At 32.2% G+C, this 27,202-nt stretch overlaps 3 protein-coding genes across 5 annotated transcripts in view; 2 read left to right on the top strand and 1 right to left on the bottom strand.

Moving 5' to 3' along the window:
• LOC134682928 (cysteine--tRNA ligase, cytoplasmic-like) overlaps window positions 1-27,202 on the bottom strand; it is a 196,763-nt gene that overhangs the window by 42,539 nt on the left and 127,022 nt on the right. Inside the window, exons 4-6 of one of the 2 annotated variants that reach the window (XM_063541861.1) lie at window positions 2,771-2,859; window positions 1,589-1,685; window positions 1,011-1,109 (exon numbers count right to left, since the gene is read on the bottom strand). In XM_063541861.1, coding sequence (XP_063397931.1) covers window positions 1,011-1,109; window positions 1,589-1,685; window positions 2,771-2,859 — 285 coding nt within the window. Of the gene's footprint in view, window positions 1-1,010; window positions 1,110-1,434; window positions 1,686-2,770; window positions 2,860-27,202 lie in introns of both variants that reach the window. The other variant, XM_063541860.1, reaches the window with a different exon arrangement.
• LOC134682927 (E3 ubiquitin-protein ligase DCST1-like) lies at window positions 5,154-11,836 on the top strand. The gene is made up of 4 exons (XM_063541859.1): window positions 5,154-5,365; window positions 6,145-7,333; window positions 9,348-9,736; window positions 10,431-11,836. The coding sequence occupies exons 2-4, from the start codon at window positions 6,155-6,157 to the stop codon at window positions 11,707-11,709; spliced, it is 2,847 nt and encodes a 948-aa protein (XP_063397929.1). The 5' UTR covers window positions 5,154-5,365; window positions 6,145-6,154; the 3' UTR covers window positions 11,710-11,836.
• Window positions 17,757-26,806, top strand: LOC134682923 (DC-STAMP domain-containing protein 2-like). Of its 2 annotated transcripts, none has more exons than XM_063541851.1 (4): window positions 17,757-17,858; window positions 19,352-20,021; window positions 21,429-21,526; window positions 25,155-26,806. In XM_063541851.1, the coding sequence occupies exons 2-4, from the start codon at window positions 19,365-19,367 to the stop codon at window positions 26,401-26,403; spliced, it is 2,004 nt and encodes a 667-aa protein (XP_063397921.1). In that variant the 5' UTR covers window positions 17,757-17,858; window positions 19,352-19,364; the 3' UTR covers window positions 26,404-26,806. The 2 variants fall into 2 exon arrangements, with proteins under 2 accessions (XP_063397921.1, XP_063397920.1); XM_063541850.1 differs by lacking the exon at window positions 17,757-17,858 and adding an exon at window positions 18,058-18,135.

The raw sequence follows: 27,202 nt of genomic DNA on the forward strand, positions 1-27,202 counted from the left end.
TAATTCAGTGGTTGTTGTTTGTTTATGTGTTACATATTTGTTTTTAGTTCATTGTTTTACATAAATAAGGCCGTTGGTTTTCTCGTTTGAACTGTTTTACATTCTCTTATCAGGGCCTTTTATAGCTGACTATGCAGTATGGGGTTTGCTCATGGTTGAAGGCCGTACAGTGACCTATAGCTGTTAATGTCTGTGTTATTTTGGTCTTTTGTGGATAGTTGTCTCATTGGCAATCATACCATTATTGGCTCTTTGTGTAATCATACGTTTTTTGATTGAGTTAAGTCTGCTAATTGATATTTTATCGTATGTTTTTATATGTTGTGATGTTATGCTATTGTTTCAGAAAAAGGGAGAAGGTTTGGGCCCATTAAAACGTTTAATCCCGCTGCAAATGTTTGCACCTGTCCTAAGTCAGGAATCTGATGTACAGTAGTTGTCGTTTGTTTATGTAATATATACGTGTTTCTCGTTTCTCGTTTTGTTTATATAGATTAGACCGTTGGTTTTCCCGTTTGAATGGTTTTACACTAGTAATTTTGGGGCCCTTTATAGCTTGTTGTTCGGTGTGAGCCAAGGCTCCGTGTTGAAGGCCGTACTTTAACCTATAATGGTTTAATTTTTAAATTGTTATTTGGATGGAGAGTTGTCTCATTGGCACTCACACCACATCTTCCTATATCCACATCTTCTTCTTTATATTGTAGAGAATTCTTTCTATAGAATCACATTGTATACAGCATCAGATAAATTCATAGCTTCCTGTAGATACTGTTGGCTACCAATTTATGTGGGTTTCATGAGTACAGGTAAACCACAAATTTAAATGACAAATTTTCTAAAGGATTGTATGCAGACTTTTGCAAAACCATGAAATGAAATATTCATGAACATGTAAGTTTTCCTTAATCCATGAAAATTGATACCCACAAAAATAAATGAATCTACAGTATATCTAATTGATGTGACCTATGTTGTCTCTTTAGTTTTATAATTCAATCTCTAGTTACCTTCATGGCCTCGAGTGTATCATCCATAATTCTTTTCCATGGGTGATTCTCTTCTACATATTTCTCAAACAAATAATTCTGTCTTGCTCTTTTGATAATCTGCAACATACAAACATTTGTTGTGTTTGGACCAACACATAATTATATATATTTTTGTTATTCTTTACTTTTTCTTGCATTGTTGATCATTTTTACTGCTGCAGTTTTTTTACCAAACCATTACAGTTTTAAAATTTAAAGGCAAAAACTTGAAAATAAGAAAAAAAAATAGGAATGTGTCCATGGGACACAGATTATCTCTCCCAGCTTCATATTTAAAAAAATTCCTGCAGAACTCTTCTTAAGATGTCAAATGATACATAGGATCTCTCTCTCTGGAACACAATTCCCCCTCCCCCTTTTTTCCTCTCTATACAGTACAAACCTTATCATCAATATCTGTGATATTCATACAGTAAAACACTTCATATTTAAAGTAATCCTGCAGAACTCTTCTCAAGATATCAAATGCTACATAGGATCTCTCTCTCTGGAACACAATTCCCCCTCCCCCTTTTTCCTCTCTATACAGTACAAACCTTATCATCAATATCTGTGATATTCATACAGTAAAACACTTCATATTTAAAGTAATCCTGCAGAACTCTTCTCAAGATGTCAAATGATATATAGGATCTGTAATATAAATCTATTAATTGAGGAGAACAATTATGGAGTCAGAAAATACATGTACAGATACCAGCAATGTATAAAGTATTTATATTTTAAAAGTAACTTTTGTGCTATCTGCATTTATAAAGTAGGTGTAAAAGAGTAGATTCAATAAGTTCCCAAAATGGACCCATCTTATTTTAAAATTAAGGTTGTCAGCGCCTACACTATGTTTCCAAAGAATATAGATGACATCAAAAGCTCTACTTTTGACTTATTTGCTTGTAAATATTAAAGCTTTAAAAAATAGAGGCTCTCAAGAGCCTGTGGCACTCACCTTGGTCTATGTGCATATTAAACAATGGACACAGATAAATTCATGACAAAATTGTGTTTTGGAGATGGTGATGTGTTTGTAGATCTTACTTTACTGAACATTCTTGTTGCTACAATTATCTCTATCTATAATGAACTTGGCCCAGTAGTTACAGTGTAAAATATTTTGTAAAAAATTATAAAATTTTACAAGAATTTATGAAATCTACTTTATTGAACATTCTTGTTGCTACAATTATCTCTTTCTATAATATACTTCGCCCAGTAATTAGTGGAAAATGTCTTCTAAAAATTTTCAAAAATTTATGAAAATTGTAAAAAAATTACTGTAAAGGGCAATAACTCCTTAAGGGGTCAACTGACAATTTTGGTCATGTTGACTTATATGTAGATCTTACTTTGCTGAACATTATTGCTGTTTACAGTTTATCTCTATCTATAATAATATTTAAGATCGCCATACATTTTTTAAACTAAGTACCCCAATGATGATTGTGGCCAAATTTGGTTAAATTTGGCCCAGTTAAGTTTCAGAGGAGAAAATTTTATAAAAGTTAACGATGCCGGACACTGACGCCAGACGCAAAGTGATGAGCAAAGCTCACTTGGCCCTTCGGGCAAGGTGAGCTTAAAAGTTGCACAACAATAGTTTCTTCCTTATGCAAAAGAAGTGCAAAAGTATCAAATACTTAGAAAAAAATGAAAGATGATTTTCATCAGAAATAAGATAAAAAAAAAATGTTGAATGTACTAATTCATAAACAATATAAAACCTGGCATGTCCCATATGAGAAGCATCATATACTGTTGGTCCGCAGCTGTACCATAAAACATGTTTACCATTCTGTGGGGTGAATACTTCCTACAAATACAAATTAATCCTTATGATGATGATACCTCTAATAAGAGATGTAAATGGTCTCTACTCTTATTCTTCTTTGAAATAAATATATAAACACTGATATTTAAGAGATAACTGTATTTCATTTGAAGCTTAAAGGACGTCCATCAGATGTTTTACTGTTGCAAATTCAGTTTACTTGGCAAGGCGTAGCGGAGACAGGTAAACGGGTATTTGCGACAGTAAAACTACAGATGGACGTCCGCAAAGCTTCAAATACAATACAGTTATCTCTATTCTAATGCAAAACAAGTTTATAATTAAATTTCCATCATTATTTCAGTGTAAAATCTTCATTAAAGAAAATTCTGCAAAAAGATGTTATTTCTTTAGTCCCTACACTAGGTGACGTCACAGGTATTCTTCCGGCGTTAAACATAAACATGGGGCATTATATGGCTTCTGTGCCACTTCAGAATGTAATAATATTTGATAAAAAGATTTTGAGGTTCAACATGTGATTTTTTTTGGTTTTTATTGTAGAAATTACATGTCAATACATTTAGTAATTCAAAATGTTGGCTTCCTTAGTTACGGTACAGACAAGGAGATAGAGAATTTTACACCAACTGTCATCCAATCAGAACCATTGATGCAAAATAATTGCATTAGAATATTAAATTTAACACAGGTTTCTGAGATTATCTGTATGGGCTTTGCTTATTGTTGAAGTTAATTTCTGTGTCATTTGTTTTCTTGTGAAGAGTTGTCTCATTGGCAATCAAACCATATCTTCTCTTTTTATATTCAATTGAAATGCAATACCCAAACTTTGGTAAAGCTATTAATTGTTTCGAGCATATTAACCCAAAAGGCATACACAGCACAGGCAAACAAGTCATAGGACAAACAAGAGGCTTGAAAGAGCCAGTGTCGCTCACCTTGGTCTATGTGCATATTAAACAAAGGACACAGATGGTTTCATGACAAACAAGAATGTGTCCAAAGTACACGGATGCCCCTCTCGCACTATCATTTTCCATGATCAATGGACCATGAAATTGGATAAAAAATATAGTTAGGCATTAAAATTAGAAAGATAATATCATAGGGAACATGTGTTCTAAGTTTCAAGTTGATTGGAGTTCAACTTCATCAAAAACTACCTTGACCAAGAACTTTAACCTGAAACATGAACTTTCATTTTCTCTGTTCAGTGGACCGCGAAATTGGGGTCAAAAGTTTAATTTCGCTTTAAAATCAGAAAGATCATATCATAAGGAACATGTGTACTAAGTTTCAAGTTGATTGGACTTCAACTTCATCAAAAACTACCTTGACCAAAAACTTTAACCTGAAGCGGGACAGACGGACGGACGAACGAACGCACAGACCAGAAAACATAATGCCTCTCTACTATCGTAGGTGGGGCATAAAAATGTGTTTTTCTTCGTAGATCTTACTTTACTGAACATTCTTGCTGCTTACAATTATCTCTATCTATAATGAACTTGCCCCAGAGGTGACAGAGGAAAATATTTTGTAAAAATTTACAAAATTTTTGAAATTTGTTAAAAGTTGACTATAAAGGGCAATAAAGGTCAATTGGCCATTTTGGTCATGCTTGACGTATTTGTAGTTCTTACTTTGCTTAACATTATTGCTGTTTACAGTTTATCTCTATCTAGAATAATATTCAAGATAATAACAAAAGCTACAAAATTTTCTTAAAATTACAAATTCAGGGGCAGCAACCCAACAGCAAGTTGCCTAATTGGTCTGAAAATTTCAGGGCAGATAGATCTTGACCGAATGAACAATTTTATCCACGATCAGATTTTCTCTTAATGCTTTGGTTTCAGAGATATGAGCCAAAAACAGCATTATACGCTCTGTTATATCTTTAGCCATGTCGGCCATCTTGGTTTGTGGGCGGGGTCATAGGACACATTTTAAACTAGATACACTAATGATGATTGTGGACAAATTTGGTTCAATTTGTCTTAGTAGTTTTAAAGTAGAAAATTTTTATACTCAAATTTTAATTTTTATTGTGTTAATTTATAAGTATCATTTGTTAATGGAGAATCTGAAATCACAAAGATACTGAACTCTGACTGATGAAAACTCAAAATGAAAAGTTCCTAATTAAATGGCAAAATCTCAAGCTCAAACACATCAAATGAGTCATATTCCTGAATTCTGACTTAGTACAGGCATTTTCTTATGTGGAAAATAGTGGATTGAATTAATGGATAATGTAAAATCACACCCTAATTTGGCATAAAAACCAAACCAACACATTAAACATTACTGAGAACCTACTTTGTCAGACACTCTTAAATTTATATCTTATTACAAAATCTGGTATCTGATGAATCTTAACTGATGGTTTGACAACAATTCAAAAGTAGAATTATCAATGATAGATCAACCCAATATACAAGGACGTGAAAGTTTAACTTCAGAGGTGAAATGAATATTCAGTAACTAGTCGTAAAATCAACTCAAAATTATAGAAACAAAGGTAAGGGACATTTTTACTTCATCTTTTTTTAATTAATTTGTTTTATTAAGATTAATTTTCGAGTTTATATATTTGCATTTGCTGAGATGTGTAGAAATTGTGTATTCGCAATTAAAATAATGAAATGTTTCAAGTTTTGAAAGACAATCAATACAGCTTATGATTCAGTTCTGTGATAGCATTCATCTAGGGATATAATACTTGATTTTATCTTTTTTCATCATTTATTTATAAAATATAGTAAATTAATAATGATGAAGTATTTTACCCCCATAATTAAAGAAAAGAAGTTTATATATCAATGTGTTGCTACATTGACAATCTTAACTGTGTCAATTCAGTAATACCTTCAAAAATTGTTGCTATGTTTTATCATTGAGAAAAATGGGACAGTATATATATCAGGTTTACATTAACAAAAACTTATAATTTCAGTAGTGTAAATGTTTTAAATTACATTAAACAAATTCTTCTTTTTTTACAAGTAATCACTAATTCATAATAATAAATGAACCAATAATAATTTCTGACTTTACAGAGGGGGGATTGGAGGGGTCCTGATCCTGAAATCCTAGGGTCCCAAATGTAAATAAATTTAAATCCCGAAAAAAATATTCCCAAATCCCAAAAGGATCAATCCTGAAATCCTGAGCTTAAAATCACTGATCCCGGAGTCCCGATAACGGTCATATCCCCCCTCTTTACACTGTATCAACATTCAGAATATAAAATACTTCAAAAGATCATAAGATCATTCTCCTATTTGTTTTAAATTCCAGATCTGCAATCATGTTTAAAGTCAAATATAACTACAAAGCCTCCATAGATACAGCCATTAACCTTTCTGTCGGAGATAAGATATCGAATGTTGAAGATCTTGGTAATGGTTGGTCAATGGGACATAATGTGTCAAGTGGAAAAACAGGAACATTTCCAACTAGTTATATTGCCAAAAACTTGACCTTCAAAGACAAGGTCAAAAGAATGTCAAGGGTAAGGAAGACCACTGACCAACTAGAGATAATGTATAAAGCCATATCTGCATACCAAGCTGACACAGATACAGATATCAACCTTTGCGTTGGAGATACCATATCAAACGTTGAAGATGTCGGTAATGGTTGGTCAATGGGACATAATAAGTCAAGTGGGAAAACAGGAACATTTCCAACTAGTTATATTGCCAAAAACTTGACATTAAAAGACAAGGTCAAAAGAATGTCAATGGCGAAGAAGGCGACTGAAACACTAGAAATTAAGTTGAAAAACAAGAGTGAAGATACAGAGACTTTGGTTCCTCGGATCAAGGCCAAAATTCCTGATCATGTCTTACAAAGAAGACTTACTCGTGTTCCTGAACATTCTAATATTGTACAGAACAAAATTTCTAAAATTGTTCCAAAGCCAGTCAAATCCTTTGTCAACAGCAGCCGTGGAGATCACAGGATCGTGAAAGGCATCTTTGGGATATTTGGAGGTTTTATTGCCTGTGGAATCCTGTTTGTTCTCTTGAGATACAGTAATGAGTATTCTCTACAAATATCTTGCTACATAACAATAGGATTTTCCCTCCCTATATGTGCAGCATTAGCCATTTCTACACACATGAGATGTATCTTTTTACTAATGGTTCCCAACCTGTTCACTGGAAAAGGACGAGCTGTATTCATGTCCATTATATTTGCCATGTTACTTGCTGGTCCCGTAGTAAACATTGTATACAATGCAGAGCAAGCATCGCAATCTATGGCCTGCACCCAGGAACTGATCTATAACCAGACTTCCATCCTCAGAGGTCAACTAGAAGAACCAATTAGATTAATAGAAAGGAGAATTTATGAAGGCCTTGTCAAAATGAGGAACATTGCACATTCCATCAAAAATGCTATTGCACCAGTTACTAATGCAGTAAAAGTTTTTGCCGATGGTCTCAACACAGCTAAAAATGCACTAAAAAATGCAGCTAAGGTATTAGTTTTATTTACTTTGCATCATCTTTGCAGGTTAAAAAAAACCAACAGAATTTGTCTTTGCTTTAATTAACTCAATTTATTTTTTGTAATTGATAAACACATTGCATTTTCATAGATATTTTAGTCTAGTGTTTTTTACATTCACAAAAGCAACAGAAAATTTGTATTTCTTTCAGCTCTTGAATTTGAGATTCAATGTCACCTATAACACAAAACAAGCCAGAAAACTATAGTATTTCATGAAATAAATAATGGTTCCTTCAGTCTTAATTATATAAAACACAGGCAAACTAAGTTTAAATAAATTGTTACCATATTTCTTCTAACTGTTTATATCATTTATCAGAGGATAATTCATTGGAAACATTTTCCTGTATTTAATTCCCCTCCCGTTTAACTGTATTTCTGTGCTTTCTATCTTTCCTTCCAATTAAATACATTTCCAAAGTTTCTAATTTTCCATCCCTGTTAATTGCATTTCTTAGCTTTCTATTTCTTCCTCTCCATTACAAGTATTTCAAAGCTTTTGATTTTTTTCCCTTCCTTAGTAGAATAGTTCCCTAGCTTCCTTTTTTTCTCTCCCCCACTCTATTACCAGTAAAAGTTCTTTGTCTCCTCATTACCAGTAAAAGTTCTATTTCTGCTCTTTACCAGAAAAGTTCTTTTTCTGCTCTTTACCAGTAAAAGTTCTTTTTCTGCTCTTTACCAGTAAAAGTTCTATTTCTCCTCATTAACAGTAAAAGTTCTTTTTCTGCTCATTACCAGTGAAAGTTCTTTTTCTGCTCATTACCAGTGCAAGTTCTTTTTCTGCTCTTTATCAGTAAAAGTTTTTTTATTGCTCTTTACCAGTAAAAGTTCTTTTTCTGCTCATTACCAGTGAAAGTTCTTTTTCTGCTCTTTACCAGTGAAAGTTCTTTTTCTGCTCTTTACCAGTGAAAGTTCTTTTTCTGCTCTTTACCAGTAAAAGTTCTTTTTCTGCTCTTTACCAGTAAAAGTTCTTTTTCTGCTCTTTACCAGTAAAAGTTCTTTTTCGGCTCATTACCAGTGAAAGTTCTTTTTCTGCTCTTTACCATTAAAAGTTCTTTTTCTGCTCTTTACCAGTAAAAGTTCTTTTTCTGCTCATTACCAGTGAAAGTTCTTTTTCTGCTCTTTACCAGTAAAAGTTCTTTTTCTGCTCTTTACCAGTAAAAGTTCTTTTTCTGCTCATTACCAGTGAAAGTTCTTTTTCTGCTCATTACCAGTGAAAGTTCTTTTTCTGCTCTTTACCAGTAAAAGTTCTTTTTCTGCTCTTTACCAGTGAAAGTTCTATTTCTGTTCTTTACCAGTAAAAGTTCTTTTTCTGCTCTTTACCAGTGAAAGTTCTTTTTCTGCTCTTTACCAGTGAAAGTTCTATTTCTGCTCTTTACCAGTAAAAGTTCTTTTTCTGTTCTTTACCAGTAAAAGTTCTTTTTCTGCTCATTACCAGTAAAAGTTCTATTTCTCCTCATTACCAGTAAAAGTTCTTTTTCTGCTCTTTACCAGTGAAAGTTCTTTTTCTGCTCTTTACCAGTAAAAGTTCTTTTTCTGCTCTTTACCAGAAAAGTTCTTTTTCTGCTCATTACCAGTGAAAGTTCTATTTCTGTTCTTTACCAGTGAAAGTTCTTTTTCTGCTCTTTACCAGTGAAAGTTCTATTTCTGCTCTTTACCAGTGAAAGTTCTTTTTCTGCTCATTACCAGTGAAAGTTCTATTTCTGTTCTTTACCAGTAAAAGTTCTTTTTCTGCTCTTTACCAGTAAAAGTTCCTTTTCTGCTCATAACCAGTAAAAGTTCTTTTTCTGCTCTTTACCAGTAAAAGTTCTTTTTTCTCCTCATTTATCAAATTTGCAACCTATTTATTTTTTCCACTATCACATGTATTCAATGATTTCTTTTTTATTCTCCCATTTTCATATATTTCTACTTTGTTATTGCCTTCATGTTAAATGATTTTTTCTCTTTATAATGATTTTAATACTTTGCATTTTCCCTAGGAATGTAGTAGAGGAGTGGAAAAAGCCCAGTTTGAATGTGAGAGGGGAATAAACTATGCTAAAAATAAGTGTGAAGAAGACCTGAGAAGGGCAGACCCTTCAAATAAAGTCATCAAATTTGGTAAAGACGTAGCCAGAACTGGGGAAGACGTAGTGAGGAAAATAGAAAGAACTGGGGATAACATTGTGAGGTCGCTAGGAAGGATTTTTGGGAAAAAAAGGAAAAGAAGGAGGGCTATGACAGAGGAAGAGAAAAATGCAATAGAGTTAGCTAAACAGCTGATGGAACAAGAAACACCATTACAAAGATATGGTGATTACCTTAACTCTAACAATGATGAAACAATAACCAATAACACCAGACTGCATAACCAACATGCACTGAAAAGGTAGGTTAGAGAATAAACATACAGAGCATGCACTGAAATGGTAGGGATAGATTATACAAATAAATGTACCTTGATCTATAACGTTTTTCTATTATAAATTGGTACTTCGATTTGTCTCATTGGAACTCATGCCACATCTTCATATATCTATAATTAACATGCACTGAAATGATAGGTTAGATAAAAAAAAAAATCATCAACATGTGGTAAAATGGTAGGAGAATAAACATAAACCCCATGCATGCACTGAAATGGTAAGTTAGAGACAAACATAAGCAGCATGCTCTGAAAAAGTAAGTTCAAGAGAACAAACATAAACACCATGCACTTAGAGTTTCAATTCAGACAGAATAAACACATATAGGTATGAAGAAAAAAACACTAGTAAACGTCATGCAACATTTATTCTTTACCCTGAATGAATTTTTTTTCCAATACCCACCAACAAAAGTTGTTTTGATTTAGGGCATTTAAAGGACCAATTTATTAACTCTGCCACATTGTTTGTACAGAGTTAAGACATTTGCCTGTTGCCTTTATTATATAATTTTACCCCCTCTTTGTTTGGTTTAAGTGTTTTTTAAAGTATGCATCAAAGAGCAAAACACAACAAAATGTAAAAAAATAAGAACTTTACTGTACAGTAAATTACAGTACTTCTTTGATTAATGATGGATATTTGTTTCCTTTGTAGGTCAAGGAGAGGTTTTTTGCATCATTTATGTATTGTTCTAGACATTGGGGCAGTTTGTAAAGTTGTCCAAGTAGGAACGTATGTTGCCTGTACACCTCTAAAATTCATAGCGCATATCATAGAAGTAGCTAATAATGAGATAAATTCCTTCTTAGATGGGATCACCTCCTTCTTCTCATTCGATTTTGAAGGAGGTTTTGATGCCGATGGGAAAATCAATTCCTCAAAAACAGCAGCACAAATCATTTCCCAAGTTAAAGCAGACATACAGTCTAGAACTAAATGGATTCTAACAGTATCTGGTATAGTCAGTAACGTTCTTGTCATCACTCTATTGTTATTATTTCTTAAGTCAATCTTCTATCTTAAGAAGTTTCTCAGTAAGGATCGTTATGACAATATCTACATTTCAAAGGCTTTTAAGACTTACGACCAGCAATGCAAGGCACAGGGAAAACCATCAGTTTTACCGCTGAAGAGAAAAGAATGCAGAAACTACGCTGACACTCGGTCACCATGGCTATCATCAAAAGAAATAGATCATGCTAAAACTGGTATTACTAAAATTGGAATTCATATCTTGATAGCTACTGTTATAATTTTCTTTGACTATGTTCTTTACTTTGTTTTAAAGCTTATTGATCGCTTTGGTAACCTGAATATAAATATCGGTGGCAACAGTTCCCTGAGTGTATCTGTAGAGGGCAGTGGATTTATTTCAGCATTTCTGAGAGCGTTCCTAGGCACTGTTGAATTAGATTCTGACTTTGGTGTTGAGTTTAACCTAACAACTTGTATCCCAACTCCCAGTAAACCAGATGATGATAATATTTACAAGTTTAGTTTCCTTTACTTCTTTGCATTTGTGTTCCTTATAATGCAGGCTTATGGTTTACGTTTACGAAGGAAAATTGTCACATTCTTCTATCCAGAGCGAGATATTGAGAGGATAAAATATCTTCATGAGAAAATACGACACCAGAGAAAATCTCTGATGAATTGGTTGACCCAGCATGTAATATCTAGAAACAAGCAATTCCATACGGAAAATCGTATATCTTTCCGCGGATGGATGGAATACCGATGTCCAATATTTGCTAATTGCTTTTGCCCTTGTCTTACATATAAGACATGCATTAGCTGTGAAAATAAGGATGGCGGTAAAATTCGCTTCCATCAATGTGATAAATGTCAATCTAATTACTGTGAGGAATGTTTTGGAGATATGAATTACATTTGTCTTGTTTGTAAAACTGAAACAAACATATCTAAACCTTAGTCTAATACATGTATATAGCAACATTCTGTCATGAATGCAGATCTTGAAGTGTAAATAATAAATATAATTTTTATAAACCTGTTATATTTTTTAACAAAAAATGTACTTTGAAAAATAAAAATTTGTAGAGAAATTGTTCTTTCTCTTTTAATAATAGCAAACCAATAGTACAATTAACTACCAGACAGTGCATTTAATCAAGAAATTATTCTTTCATGCCATGCTCTATGCTAATTTTAACATGGGTAGGCATTATATTTGTTAATATCTTAAAACTGAGTGTTAGTGAGGTATTAAATGTTTACAAATATAATGCATACCCATGTTAAAATGAGCATAAAGCATGGCATGATAGAATTATTTCCATTCTAAAAGGAATATTTTGAACTTCTGTACTTCGAAGCGGCCCTAAAGAAGTCATTCGAAATGTCGCCATTTTATTTTGATGAACAAAAACAGTTTAGGACAATCAGCAGTTCATCAATAAAAAAAGAACAAAAACATTTTAAACTTACTTTTAGAATGTTTTAATTTAATTTCCTAGCGAGCAACACCAACAAAAATGTCCATTTTGATATCTGGCATTTTTCAAAATTCATATGACGTTGCAATTTCAATTGTGACGTCAATCATGTGCAGCCAGCCCATGTTCTATTCAATTAGAACATGGCTTTGTACCCAAAGCTAAAGAAGAACGTCATATTAGAACTCAATTTGAAACATACCAACTTACCAAACAATAGACACTGTATTTGACCAATTAATAAGGGTGAGAGGATGGGACAAAAACACAAAATCAAAATATTCTTTAGACAGTTTTCAACCTGCATTCTTATAATCTCATTGGACATAATATCATATAAAAGATGAAGTATGATTGCCAATGAGACAAATATCCAACAAAAACCAAATGATTAAGATGTCAACAACCATAGATCACCAGTTAGCCTTCAACAATGAGCAAAACTCATTCAGCAGAGTTTGCCTAAAAAAAAACATATTGATAAAATGTGAATTTAATCAATATAATGAAAGATGTTCTGAGATTCTATCAGACAGAGCGTATAGTTATGCTGATTTTGTAGATCAAATTACCACTTCATAGGTCAGTGTGAGTTTGGTTGGTTTTCTAAGAATTGATAAATTTTCTAATCTGATTCTTTATCTCATTTCCTGGGAAGAATTTAAGGGAAAAGAGCCATTTCCTACAGGCAAAGCAGTTGCGGTTTCAGTTTGTAATCTGGATTTGTTTTCTCAATTCATTTATGACTTTTGAACAGCTGTTTACTACTGGTGCCTTTATCTATTTCTATTTCCATGTTATTTGGTAATGCAGCAGAAGATTTATTTTCTCTTTTATTTGGGGTTTTTATCCTCTGAACCACAAATAAGAGACATTTTATTTTTAAAGAAAAAGGTATTCTGTGATGCATTGTGGGTAATACTTTTAGCAGAATACATCAAAACTTTTCAATATCCTGACAATCACCTAACAAAAAAGGAAAACACTTTATGTAAATTTTACGCATTGGAAGTGCATTTAACTTCATCAGGAGTGCACAATGCCATAGATTTAAGAGAATATATTTCCTAAACAATGGAAATTCAGCCAGTGGCGTGACATTATTTTCATTTTAGGTACCAAAACAAAATCTCCCATAATTCTGGATAAGTTTTGAAACAGCTTATTGGTAGATTTTGCCAAGTGCCAACAGGAGTGATGGAAGTACATTTAGATTGCTAAATACAGGTCTCCTCAAAAGTTGATGCTAATGTCCTTGAATGTACTGATTGCATGGCACTCATCCTCATATTTTATTGCATAGATTAACTTTGTCGTATTTGGCACAACATTTTGGATTTTGGATCCTCAATGCTCTTCAACTTTGAACTTGTTTGGGCCACACTTAAAAATATTTTGGTTTGCCCAAAGGTTGAGACAGTGGGAGGTAGGTAGGTATTTCTTTTTTTTCTTCTTCAAAAAAAGAAATTGAAGTATGATATCAGATGTTTATTAGTCTTCATGCCTATTTGATTGAAAAAAAAATCTTCAAATCAGGACAATAAAAGAATTTGAGTAGGCAGCTTTTTTCTGGGTAGGTAGCGTTTGGGCAAACAAACCTATTACTTATTATGGCCTTGGCTTTATAAATATTTTGTTGATATGAGCGTCACTGATGAGTCTTATGTAGACAAAACGCACGACTGGTGTACTACATCATAATCCTGGTACCTTTAATAACTATTAATGACATTTTCTCAAATGTTGTGTTGTCCCTTTATGTTACTCATCTTATTTTGTCCCTCTTGATGAGTTAAGTCTAATGAGGGATGCTTTGTGATTTTTGTAATTGTAGTTCAGTGATCAGGGTTGACTCCAACAAAGAACATGTTTATGTCTGGCACTTAGACCTTGTATGGGACATCAAATTGGAATTACAAGATATCTAAATGTAAAGCAATGTGAAGTCATAATTGGACCATTACAATCTGGTGCCCAATGGATTTTTTTCTTTCAAATTGTAAATTTTCTTGTTTTTATCAGAAAACAGAAATTCAAAAGTTTATAAATTTTCTGTGGCACAAGCAAATGACCAGGAAATAGATATAAACAGCTTATAGTCTATCGGGAATGGCTCTTTTCCTTTAAGTATTCCTCAGGAAATAGATATAAACAGCTTATAGTCTATAGGGAATGACTCTTTTCCTGCAAGTCTTCCTCAGGAAATGAGATTAACATGATAAAGTTCCCAAAATTTGTCCATTTTCTAGAAAAATAATGCAACATACAATCAAGTTTAAATTAATTACTTCATATACAAAATTTGTGTATCAGAAAAACAGATTATTATCTTACTAAAATCTGAGAACAACCAGTATGGTGGTTAAATGGACATGATTTTTTTACTTTTGATCAATTTAAGGCTTTTTTAATTTAAAGCTGACTATTATATAGTTTTGAATTTTATTGAAGACAAAGTAAATTATATGTACAATTCCAATCCCCCTTCCCCTTTTGCGATTATTTGGGGTTTACCTGTCAATTTAAAAATTTTCAATTTAAAGTGTGCTGTTTCAGTGAATAAATACAATAGCTAGTTTTCTTTTTGGAATTTATTCAATGGAACCTTTACATCTCTCAATTTTTAGTTACACAAAATAATAAAATCCTACTGAATAAAGAAAACATGTACCAACACTCAATAATGACACACATTTTAAGAGCTAAAATAATTGATTCCACAATTATGCCAAATACAGCCAAATATAAGACAACTGAAGCACAAAAATATGGATTTAATTTGCTCAGTACAGAAAAAAAGACTTGTAAAATAATTTTTAGCAGTGAATAAACGTACATACATCCAAAGTCATCCAACAACAAACAATAATAAAACATTTAAGCAAATTTTACCCAACTATGAAATATATGTCTTGGAGACATAAATAAAGCAGTTTTGTACTATACATGAAAACTAGTGATTAATTTAATGATGTACAAAGAATGCTTTTACATAACTCTTCAATTGAATACATTGCTATTGTCCTTTGTGTTGTTTATTCATGGATATTAAAATGTTTTTGAAATTTTGTCAGAAATCAACTTTGAATCACTGTTTACATCATTATTGAAAATATGTTTTCCACTTGTTTTGGGAGTTAACACATGTATTTTTCACCCCAAAAAAGGTGAAAAGGGTATGTGTGGGGGGTTTTGGACTGGGCACATTGATCCTAAATTCAGCTCTGTTGTCGAGCTGACTGTTTATACAGTTATAAGTATTTAGAAGATACTTTAGTACTCTGCGTCATAGATATGTTTCTAGTGCTATGTTTTTTTTTTAAATCTTTGTAATTGAAAGATCACACTACTAAATTTAAAGTCAAAAGTATACCCTATTTCAAGTTTGAACTTTTGAACACTGGTTTTACTACTGTTGCCTTTAAGATACAAGATGTTGACAAACAGAGGATGAGTGCCATGTCATCAGTACATTTTTAACCCTAGCATCATCTCCTGAGGGGACCTGTATTTGGTCTGTACTAGATAGATATTGGTGCCAATATCCAACATATCCTTATTTAACAGTGGCAATCTAAATGTACTACATCAATCCTGGCCAACCTTCTTTGCAGAACCTACCAATAAGCTGTTTCAAAATCCAAAGTATTATATGAGATTTCATTGTTAATTACCCTAAAATGAAAATGATATGATGTCCTGTCATTGGCTGAACTTCCATTGTTTAAGAAGTTGTTAATGGCAAATAACAAAGTGTTGGTATATTCTCTTGAAAATATTACCCACAATTCATGACTTTCTGAAGCAGCTTATTACATGAATTTTTAATATAATCTTTTGAATATATATGAAATATTTTTGATTGAACATTAAACATGCAAGATTCAATTCATCAATGATAAATTCAAATATCAGCAATGAAAGATATCTAATAACTTTATGTTTAAAATTGTAAGGTTACTTGATTTGAGATAAAAACAAGAATGTGTCCCCAGTACACAGATGCCCCATCCACACTATCATTTTCTATGTTTAGTGGACCGTGAAAATGGGGGAAAACCTCCAATTTGGCATTAAAACTAGAAATATCATATCATAGGGAACGTATAGTACTTTTCGATTTTTGATTTAACTTCAACTTCATCAAAAACTACCTTGACCAAAAACTTTAAGCTAAAACGAAAAAAGAGAAGAACGAACAGACGTTCAAACAAGAAAACATAATAGATATAGGAAGATGTGGTGTGATTGCCATTGAGACAACTCTCCATCCAAATTACATTTTATAAAAGAAAACCATTAAAGGTCAATGTACAGCCTTCAACACGGAGCCTTGGCTCACACCGAACAAAAAGCTATAAAGGGCCCCAAAATTACTAGTGCAAAACATGATTCAAATGGGAAAACCAACGGTCTAGTTCATAATGGGGCATAAAAACAAAAACAATACAAGTTTATAAATTTTCGGTGGCATAATCAAATGACCAAGAAATAGATTTGCACAGATTCAAATTCAATGGTATTTAATAATCTCACCACATACATACAAGTATAAACACAAGATAATATTAAATACACAATATAAAAATCTAGAATGTATATGCCATTCTTAAAAGAACTATGGGAGCTAGATTATTATATACAATTTCTCACAATCTATCTGTTTCACAATCAAATGACCAGGAAATAGATATAAACAGCTTTGTTTATAGGGAATGGCTCTTTTCCTTTTAAGTCTTCCTCAGAAAATGAGATAATGTTCCAAATATTTGTCCATTTTCTAGAAAAATAATTCAACAAACACTCAAATTTTCTTTGAAAAATGAGATTATAACAGATCATAAAATTTCTCCTAGAAAACAACCCTACTCAGGACCGACATATTAATAAATAACTCCATAAAAAAAGTTTAGTATCAGCATAACTTCATGTGCCTTACTAGATTTTAAAATAAATCCATTATAAAATTTGTGTTTAATAAACACAAAAGTTTCACATTTTGTCCCCCAATTTCAAGCACTCTTGGGCAAACTAATCAGTAAGAGTTTTGGTCATAGTTGAAAGTATAGGTAACAGTGACGTACAGTTGTTACAAGCATATCATTTGGTCTTTGGTGGATTAAGTTGCTTCATTTATAAACTAACCCCATTCCCTAATCTTAACAATATCCTGTGAGTTGACAAGAATCTATGCCCAAAAACTGTCCAAGCTGATAAAAATTGGTATTTAATAGATTTTATGTACTAACTACAACCTGAAAAACAACCATTATAAAAAACTAAATTTACTTTTATGGATAATTTATGAGCTTATGAAGAATCACTATTTTTTGCATGAGGTCTTGGAATTTAAATGAAGACAAAGCTAGTTGTATGTAAAGTATAATAAGATCCTAATAACACATCTATGAAACCATTCAAAAGAAATTTCTATCAATTAGCTATGTGGAATAAGTTTCTAAGAGAACATTTATTTGCTTATACTTTTCAATTGAGTGCTGATTTAAATTTCTGTTCATCACAGGTGACTGTCACTCCAGGACTTTTAACTAGCATTACAATAATTAATAATCTTAAACAAAACTGTAATAGCAACCGTGCCTTGGAATTCATATCTTCCAGGAGAGTAAGTATGCTTTATTTTATCACATTGTACTTTGACTGTATTATGACTGTTGTTTATCTAAGCATATTGTTAAAATTTCTGACCAGTTGAATAGTTTGATTGGATAAATAAATTCAAGGTTGGGTCAGAATTGTGAATGAACGGAGAGAAACACTTATCAATTATTGTAATGTAATTGTTTATTTCCTGAATTTCAATAGTTATAAGTATCCAAAAATATTTCCCTGAAAATGAACATTCATATCAAATATTTCTGTTGTATAAACTGCTTCTGAAGGTAAGATGCTTCTCTTATTATTACCATATTATTTTCTTAAATCATTTCTATTTCATTTTATCCTTGTGAGAAAAAAAGATACGGGGTTAACATAAAAGACAAAAAAAAAACTACCTAAAAACAAAAGCTCACCAGAGTCATATAATGACAATAATACAAATGTGAGTGATATATATTCATAATCATAGAAGTAATGCATTTGAAACAAGAATGTGTCCATAGTACACGGATGCCCCACTCGCATTATCACTTTCTAAGTTCAGTGGACCATGAAATTGGTGTCGTTACTTTAATTTGGCATTAAAATTAGAAGATCATATTATAGGTAGCATGTGTACTAAGTTTCAAGTTGATTGGACTTCTGAATAAACTTCATCAAAAACTACCTTGACCAAAAACTTTGACCTAAGCTTTGCACTATCTTTTTCTTTGATCAGTGAACTGTGAAATTTGGGTCAAAACTTCAATTTGGCATTTAAAATAGAAAGGTCATATCATGGGGAACATGCATACTAAATTTCAAGTTGATTGGACTTAAACTTCATCAAAAACTACCTTGACCAAAAACTTAAACCTGTAGCAGGACGAACGGACACACAGACGAACGGTATGACGGACGAATGAATGAAAGGACGAACTGAGGCACAGACTAGAAACATAGTGCCCCTCTACTATCGTAGGTGGGACATAAAAAGTGTAATTCATTGAACATTTAAAATCATGGATTATACATAACCACAAAATCTATGGAAATTGGTTTACCATGAATAATATTGAACTGAAAGGATACAATGAGCTCCAAGAGTTCTTAGGAAGTGTTGGTGTGATCAAAAATAACAAATTGAAGGCTCATAGGAATTCCTTTACTAAAAAAGAAATATAACACAAGCAAGAAAACTTAAACCTGTGCACTTATTCTTTTAGATAAAAACATTAAAATATTTGGTTTAAACTGTCAATCTATTGATTTTTCATATCTTTTGTAAAAGGAATAACAAGAATTCAACCAAGTTATCATTATAATGTAGTGATGTAGCTAATTTCATCTTATAAATTTTTTATAAGAAAAGTGGAGGTAGCTGGTCAAATTTGAAAAAGCTAATAATAATGAAAACAAAATGGGCAACATAATGAGTGAACATCCTTCTTCCAGAGTTGATAGCTAAACTTAGTTTGATTTGACAAAGTGGATACAAAATTTGTTTACTTTGTACAGGTAGAAAGAAAAAATGACACATGTGGAAAAAAAAGCAGGAAAATCAAATCTTCGATTTAAAGAGACAAAGGCTGAAGACCCACCCTCATACAACGATGCCCTTAGATTTCCTGACAAACTATTCAAAAGTGACCGCCATACATTTACCTGCCTAAAGGCTATATTTGGTATCTTCTGTGGATTTTTTACTGGTGGATTACTGTTTGTTCTGCTAATCTACAGTTTTGGTTTTGCCTTGGATATAGCTGGGTATATATCTATTGGAGTGACAGCCCTAGCGTGTCTAGGTCTAGCACTATCTGTCCATGTTCGCTGTATCGTGGTATTGATGATTCCTAGTCTATTTACTGGAAGAGGAAGGGTAGCCATTTTGGCAGTTATATTTGGACTCCTATTATCAGGACCAATCAAAAACATCTCTATAAATACTTCAGAAGTATCAAGAAGTATGGCCTGTAGTACTGAACTCTTTCAGAATCAGTCGCACACTCTCAGACAGCAGTTAAATGTACCACTAGAGCAAATTACAAATGCTCTGGACAAACACGCCAAAGATATAAAGGAAATTGGAAAACAAATAGATAGAGCAATAAAACCAATTTATGATGCTCTTGTTGCTGTTAAAAATGGTATCGAGAAAGTGAGCAATGCACTGGATACAGCTTCACAGGTAAAAAAGTAGTCAATGGTGCACTTGATTTAGGTTCACAGGTAAACTAGTAGTCAGTGGTGCACCTGATATAGGTTCACCGGTAAAATAGTAGTCAATGGTGCACTTGATATAGGTTCACAGGTAAAATAGTAGTCAGTGGTGCACTTGATAAAGGTTCACCGGTAAAATAGTAGTCAGTGGTGCACTTGATATAGGTTCACAGGTAAAATAGTAGTCAGTGGTGCACTTGATAAAGCTTCACAAGTAAACTAGTAGTCAGTGGTGCACTTGATATAGGTTCACAGGTAAAATTATAAGTCAGTGGTGCACTTGATATAGCTTCACAGGTGAACTAGTAGTCAGTGGTGCACTTGATATAGGTTCACGGGTAAAATAGTAGTCAGTGCTGCACTTGATATAGGTTCACAGGTAAAATAGTAGTCAGTGCTGCACTGGTTATAGGTTCACAGGTAAAATAGTAGTCTGTGGTGCACTTGATTCAGCTTCACAGGTCAAATAATTAGTCAGTGGTGTACTTGATACAGCTTCACAGGTAAACTAGTAGTCAGTGGTGCACTAGATACAGCTTCACAGGTCAAATAATTACCATAGTCAGTGGTGTACTTGATACAGCTTCACAGGTGAAATAGCAATTCAATGCGCTGAATTTATTCAGATTCACAGGGAAAATAGTTGGATATATTCACTTGTACACAACACCTGAATGTATATGAATGTATACAGAGGCTGATGAGTATGAGAAAATATTTATGTTCTTAAATGATGGAACATATGTTGAATGTAACTAAATATGTTAGCATGTTCAGCTGTGATTTATAAATGTTAATTCTGATGAGAAAAAGTATCATTTAAAGGTAATATATGCATACCAATAATTGTGGATAATTCAGAAATGATTGTTTAATATCTACAAGATTGGGAATAATTATTTCCCATATTCACGATACCTGTTCTTATAATAATTGTAAATACCAATTTACCAATCTGGCATGAGTAATGGATAGAAATAAAATAATATTTTTGGGTCAGTAAAGATATCATATAATATTTTTTCCAATCGGAAAAATAATTATTACATAAGATTTTTTTTCCATTTTTTACATTTTAATGAGTGATATGTCAAAATGATATACCAGTCATAAGATGAAATTTCTACCATAATGTTTATTCAAAAGATAATTTATTATGTAATGACATATCCTATTGGGCTTTGTTTTATGTGATAAAAATTCTGAGGCATTGGTCCTTTTATTATGCTGATGGAATAAATATCCCATAACAATAATTCCAATTGGAACTTTTGTAACATAATAAATCTTTGGAATAAATATAATGACGGAACTTATATTCTGTGACATACCTTTAGTGAGAGATTTCTTATGTTTATAATTTATATATTTACAGGAGTGTGACAGAATGATGAACAAAGTGTATGATGACTGTAGAAGAGAACTCAACAAGGCTTACAGTAAATGTAGGGAGACACTTAGAAAGGCTTTAAGGTATAAATATCATCAATCGTCCATTATGTCTGACATCAGAATCATTTGATTATTAGTTTAAACAAACAAAAGATAAAAACCGTGATTCAGCTGCTGCTTGAAATATTGGCAAATTAACCTAGGCAGAAAAGTTAACACTGAAAATTGGTAATTATTGTAATTGACCATTGTGTAGAGGAGATTTTTTTTTTTGGCGGGGGGATGGGCAGGGCCTCAAAATAGTTGTCAAACTTATAAGTTCTGATGGTAATGCAACTTTAAAGAAAATCTTATCCTACCCATTGTTCTATCACAAGTGGTTTCTATCAAACTAAATGAAGCAAAAATTTAAAATTGCTTTAATTTCACAGTAATTAGTATACTCTTTTTCAGATATGTTCCAGGATTAGATCAGTCTCTAGTATACTATTTTTCAGATATGTTCCAGGATAAGATCAGTATCTAGTATACTATTTTTCAGATATGTTCCAGGATTAGATCAGTATCTAGTATACTCTTTTTCAGATATGTTCCAGGATTAGATCAGTAACTAGTATATTCTTTTACAGATATGTTCCAGAATTAGATCAGTAACTAGTATACTCTTTTACAGATATGTTCCAGAATTAGATCAGTTTCTAGTATACTCTTCATTAGATATGTTCAAGGATTAGATCAGTAACTAGTATACTCTTTTACAGATATGTTCCCGAATTAGATCAGTAATTAGTATTATCTTTTACAGATATGTTCCAGGATTAGATCAGTAACTTGTATACTCTTTTACATATATGTTCCAGGATAAGATCAGTAACTATTATACTCTTTTACAGATATGTTCCAGTATGAGATCAGTAACTAGTATACTCTTTTACAGATATAATCCAGGATTAGATCAGTAACTACTATACTCTTTTACAGATATGTTCCAGAATTAGATCAGTAACTAGTCTACTCTTTTACAGATATGTTCCAGGATTAGATCAGTAACTAGAATACTCTTTTACAGATATGATCCAGGATTAGATCAGTAACTAGTTTACTCTTTTACATTTATGTTCCAGGATTAGATCAGTAACTTGTATGCTCTTTTACAGATATGTTCCAGGATTAGATCAGTAACTAGTATACTCTTTATTAGATATGTTCCAGAATTAGATCAGTAACTAGTATACTCTTTAACAGATATGTTCCAGTATTAGACCAGTAACTAGTATACTCTTCTACATATATGTTCCAGGATTAGATCAGTAACTAGTATACGCTTTATCAGATCTGTTCCAGAATTAGATCAGAAACTTGTATACTCTTTTACAGATATGTTACAGGATTAGATCAATAACTAGTATACTCTTTAACAGATATGTTCCAGGATTAGATCAGTAACTAGTATACTCTTTTACAGATATGTTCCAGAATTAGATCAGTAACTAGTATACTCTTTTACAGATATGTTCCAGGATTCTATCAGTAACTAGTATACTCTTTATTAGATATGTTCCAGAATTATATCAGTAACTAGTATACTCTTTAACAGATGTGTTCCAGGATTAGATCAGTAAATATTAGACATTTTTACATAAATGTTCCAGGATAAGATTGGTAACTAGTATACTCTTTATCAGATATGTTCCAGAATTAGATCAGAAACTTGTATACTCTTTTACAGATATGTTCCAGGATTAGATAAGTAACTAGATATAGTATACTCTTTTACAGATATGTTCCAGGATTAGATAAGTAACTAGATATAGTATACTCTTTTACAGATATGTTCCAGGATTAGATCAGTAACTAGTATACTCTTTAACAGATATGTTCCAGGATTAGATCAGTAACTAGTATACTCTTTATCAGATATGTTCCATAATTAGATAAGAAACTTGTATACTCTTTTACAGATATGTTCCAGGATTAGATCAGTAACTAGAATACTCTTTTACAGAAATTGTCCAGGATTAGATCAGTAACTAGTATACATGTACTCTTTTACAGATATGTTCCAGGATTAGATCAGTAACTAGTATACTCTTTTACAGATATGTTCCAGGATTAGATCAGTAACTAGTATAGTCTTTTACAGATATGTTCCAGGATTCTATCAGTAACTAGAATACTCTTTATTACATACATGTGAACTTCCCGACGGGAGTACAAAACTCCCGTTTTCAGGGGTCTCCTCCCGTCCTCCCGTTTAGGAGAAAAAACTCCCGTGTATGAAATATTTCATGAATGAAAATTTTCAGACGCCATATTTGATCATTTCTTACTACTGTTCAGGTGTAATTGACACCTGTGTTAAATTTTACCTGTACATCAAAGAAGATGTATAATTATATGGCCTCACTTGACAGCTTGGGTGTCATACATACTGGTAATCAACGATGTTTACCTCTGGCTAACTGCCGTTGTGTTAAAAAAAAAACGATGTGTATTGGGAATATTGAAATACATTTTTGTTACTTCCCTTTGTTTTATCCTGTTTTCAGTTATTTTGCTTTTAAAAATGTAAATTGTAAAAAGACTATAAATGATTAATATTTTCATCAAATAATCATAAAAGGATGTTGATTAAATGAATTTAAATGTTTTGGGACAAATAAAAAAATATAAATTTATAAATTAATTTTGCAATTTAGACCTCCTTTCAAGAATGAAATTGGAGTTTATATATTAAATCTGTTTAAAATGTCTTATATTTACATTGAGCTAGAAATAGCAGAACAATATACACAGATTAAGTCTTTTTTAAGTTTTCTTCAAATATGACTTTAATAATGCTGAAAAGCCATGCAGTACCACTGTTAGTAGTGTTTGTTATTTTTATAAATCATTTATGATATTGCAAATATACATTAAGAGCTTATTTCTTTCTTATTTGTCTATACATTTACCAATGATAAGGAGATGGAGACATGAATAAAAATCTATACAGATAAGATGAATAAATCCAATGATTAATTTGCAAGCAGTGAACAATCATTTATCAAAAACAAAACAAAACAAGAAACAGATTCTTCTTAATATTTTAATTTATTCAAATAGAAAGGCAATAAGGGTACATGTACTATAAACATATAACAATTTGATGGATATTTGAAGATAAAACACAATTTCTACATCATATGGTTACATTTACGACAAAATTTATGTCGATAAAAAACCTCCTGATCTGAGTCCTAATCTCCTGACCAAAATTTCCAAATCTCCTGATCTGAGTTTCACAGTCCATCACATGTATGTTATTATATATGTTCCAGAATTAGATCAATAACTAGTATACTCTTTAACAGATATGTTCCAGGATTAGATCAGTAACTATTAGACATTTTTACATAAATGTTCCATGATAAGATCATTAACTAGTATACTCTTTATCAGATATGTTCCAGAATTAGATCAGAATCTTGTATACTCTTTTACAGATATGTTCCAGGATTAGATCAGTAACTAGTACTCTTTTACAGATATGTTCCAAGATTAGATCAGTAACTAGATATAGTATACTCTTTTACAGATATGTTCCAGGATTAGATCTGTAACTAGTATATTCTTTTACAGATATGTTCCAGGATTAGATCAGTAACTAGTATACTCTTTTACATATATGTTCCAGGATTGAAACAGTAACTAGTATACTCTTTTTCAGGTGGGTTCCAGGTTTAGATATCACAGCAGTCTGTAATATCCTTAATATACAAAAGGTCTGTTTTATACTCAAACCATCTTTTGTATGTTCACCAGTCAAAGCAATTGATAAGGCAGCTGAGAAACTTGCGGATTTTGCTGTCAAACTGGTCAAAGATATCGATAAATGGTTTCAATTCAACGTTATCAAGAAGTCTGAGAGTGGCCAGGTGTATAATGCTACCAAAACAGCTAAAGAATTCATTGCTGAGATTGAGAAAGCTCTGACCGACAAGAAAATAACATTTACTTACATCGTGGAAATTATGAGCAAACTTTTAGCACTTTCCCTACTGTTGCTCCTAACCCAATCATTTTTTTATTTGAAAAATTATCTGGCCAAGGATGAATTTGATAACATTTACATTACTTCACAGTTTAAGGGTTATGATTCTGAAACACGAGAGAAAGGACAACAGGGCGTGTTACCTCTTCAAAAGAAGGAAAAGAAACTATACACAGATAGTACATCCTTCATGATGTCTCCAAAAGAAAGAAGTCAGAGTTTGATGGGCATATCTCAGCTCCTCCTACACGTATTACTGAGTGCTCTCATTGTGTTCCTTAATTACGTACTGTTCTATATATTGTTCCTTGTGAACAGGTATGGCCAGGTGAATGTAGATGTCACTGGAAAAAGTAAAATAAACCTAAAGGTCAAAGGAGGACAAATGGCTGCCTTCATAAACAGTTTTATAAATGACATTAACATTGAAAACACATACGAGGCTAGTTATAATACATCCGCATGCCTGCCAAGTCCTACGCCTCCTGATGCTACGGACATTCCAGTTCTTTGTTCAGCTTATGCAGCTGCTCTACTCCTGGTTTTACTGCAAGCTTATGGAGCAAGATACAATCGTAAAATATGTGCCTTCTACTATCCTGAACAGGAAATGGAACGTATCACTTTTCTGCAGAAGAAAATCCTTTACAACCGCAAGGGAAGGCACACATTCATTAAACAACATGTTACTTCAATGAAGAATCAAAAAGTTGCTGAGCAGAGAATGTCTGTGAAACAACTGTTATCTGCAATATGTCCCTGCTTTGAAGTGGAAAAAACAGATCTAAAATTCTGTATGTACTGTGGAGCTAACCAAGGGTCCAGTCATACATTACAGGAATGTAAAAACACAAACTGCAAATCAACTTATTGTTCTGAATGTTTTAATGATTGTGGACATAGTTGTCCTATCTGTAGAAAATAACATGTTTATTGTGTTTATATTATATATCTGATATTTATTGGGGTTTTTTTAATATAAGATTCAGTGAAGAATACAGAATACATGTTCACCAAGATTTGTTAAAACATACAATCTTCAGTTTTCAACTTATATATCTAGAAATGTAACAAATCTTTTTTTGAATAAACATGAAGGCAACTTGAAAAAAAGTGCAATACTTTTTTGGAAATTTATAATTTCTGTTTAATTTTTTAACCTTTAACTAGCCAATTTGTTACAAATTTAAGACACAAGCATTTGAATCTTATCCCCTCCCACAATATACAAGGAATATTGAATAAAGAAGGATCACTCAATCTTAATTTTTAAAATTGCCAACAGCTCTTAGTGTCCAGCTATTTCAAGCTGTAATTTTGCTTATGAATATACATCAAGTATTGCTTTTAACTATTATTAAATATTTTCATTTATCTTATTTATCTTATTTATATATTCTATTCCCTCTTGTTTTTATGTTAATGTACATCAACAAAGAAATGTGAGGTATACACCAATGAGACGCCAGTATGTCAATGGACTACTCTCACCACAACCCTCATACAAGTGGCATATTTCACTAGCTATAAAACAAGGTTCAACCACCATTTTCTTCAGAAAATGTCTGTACAAAGTCAGGAGTATGACACCTGTGCTTTATTGATTCTGTTGGATGATAAAGTCTAATCTTTGATATAGACTTCTCTTTTTTTTTATTTACATTGGAGTTAGGTATTTCAGTTTTGCGATAAACAAAAATCCCCTTTGAGCACCATCCATATTC

The sequence above is a fragment of the Mytilus trossulus genome, chromosome 9, assembly GCF_036588685.1.
Source record: "Mytilus trossulus isolate FHL-02 chromosome 9, PNRI_Mtr1.1.1.hap1, whole genome shotgun sequence".
Taxonomy (NCBI): Eukaryota; Metazoa; Mollusca; class Bivalvia; order Mytilida; family Mytilidae; genus Mytilus; species Mytilus trossulus.

Bases quoted from the DNA above. Each gene is read 5' to 3' on its own strand.
- LOC134682923 (XM_063541851.1), top strand. From the start codon at position 19,365: ATGACACATGTGGAAAAAAAAGCAGGAAAATCAAATCTTCGATTTAAA. The intron at 20,022-21,428 runs GTAAAAAAGTAG...ATATATTTACAG, and splicing joins CACTGGATACAGCTTCACAG to GAGTGTGACAGAATGATGAA. The intron at 21,527-25,154 runs GTATAAATATCA...ACTCTTTTTCAG, and splicing joins ACACTTAGAAAGGCTTTAAG to GTGGGTTCCAGGTTTAGATA.
- LOC134682927 (XM_063541859.1), top strand. From the start codon at position 6,155: ATGTTTAAAGTCAAATATAACTACAAAGCCTCCATAGATACAGCCATT. The intron at 7,334-9,347 runs GTATTAGTTTTA...CATTTTCCCTAG, and splicing joins CACTAAAAAATGCAGCTAAG to GAATGTAGTAGAGGAGTGGA. The intron at 9,737-10,430 runs GTAGGTTAGAGA...TTTCCTTTGTAG, and splicing joins AACCAACATGCACTGAAAAG to GTCAAGGAGAGGTTTTTTGC.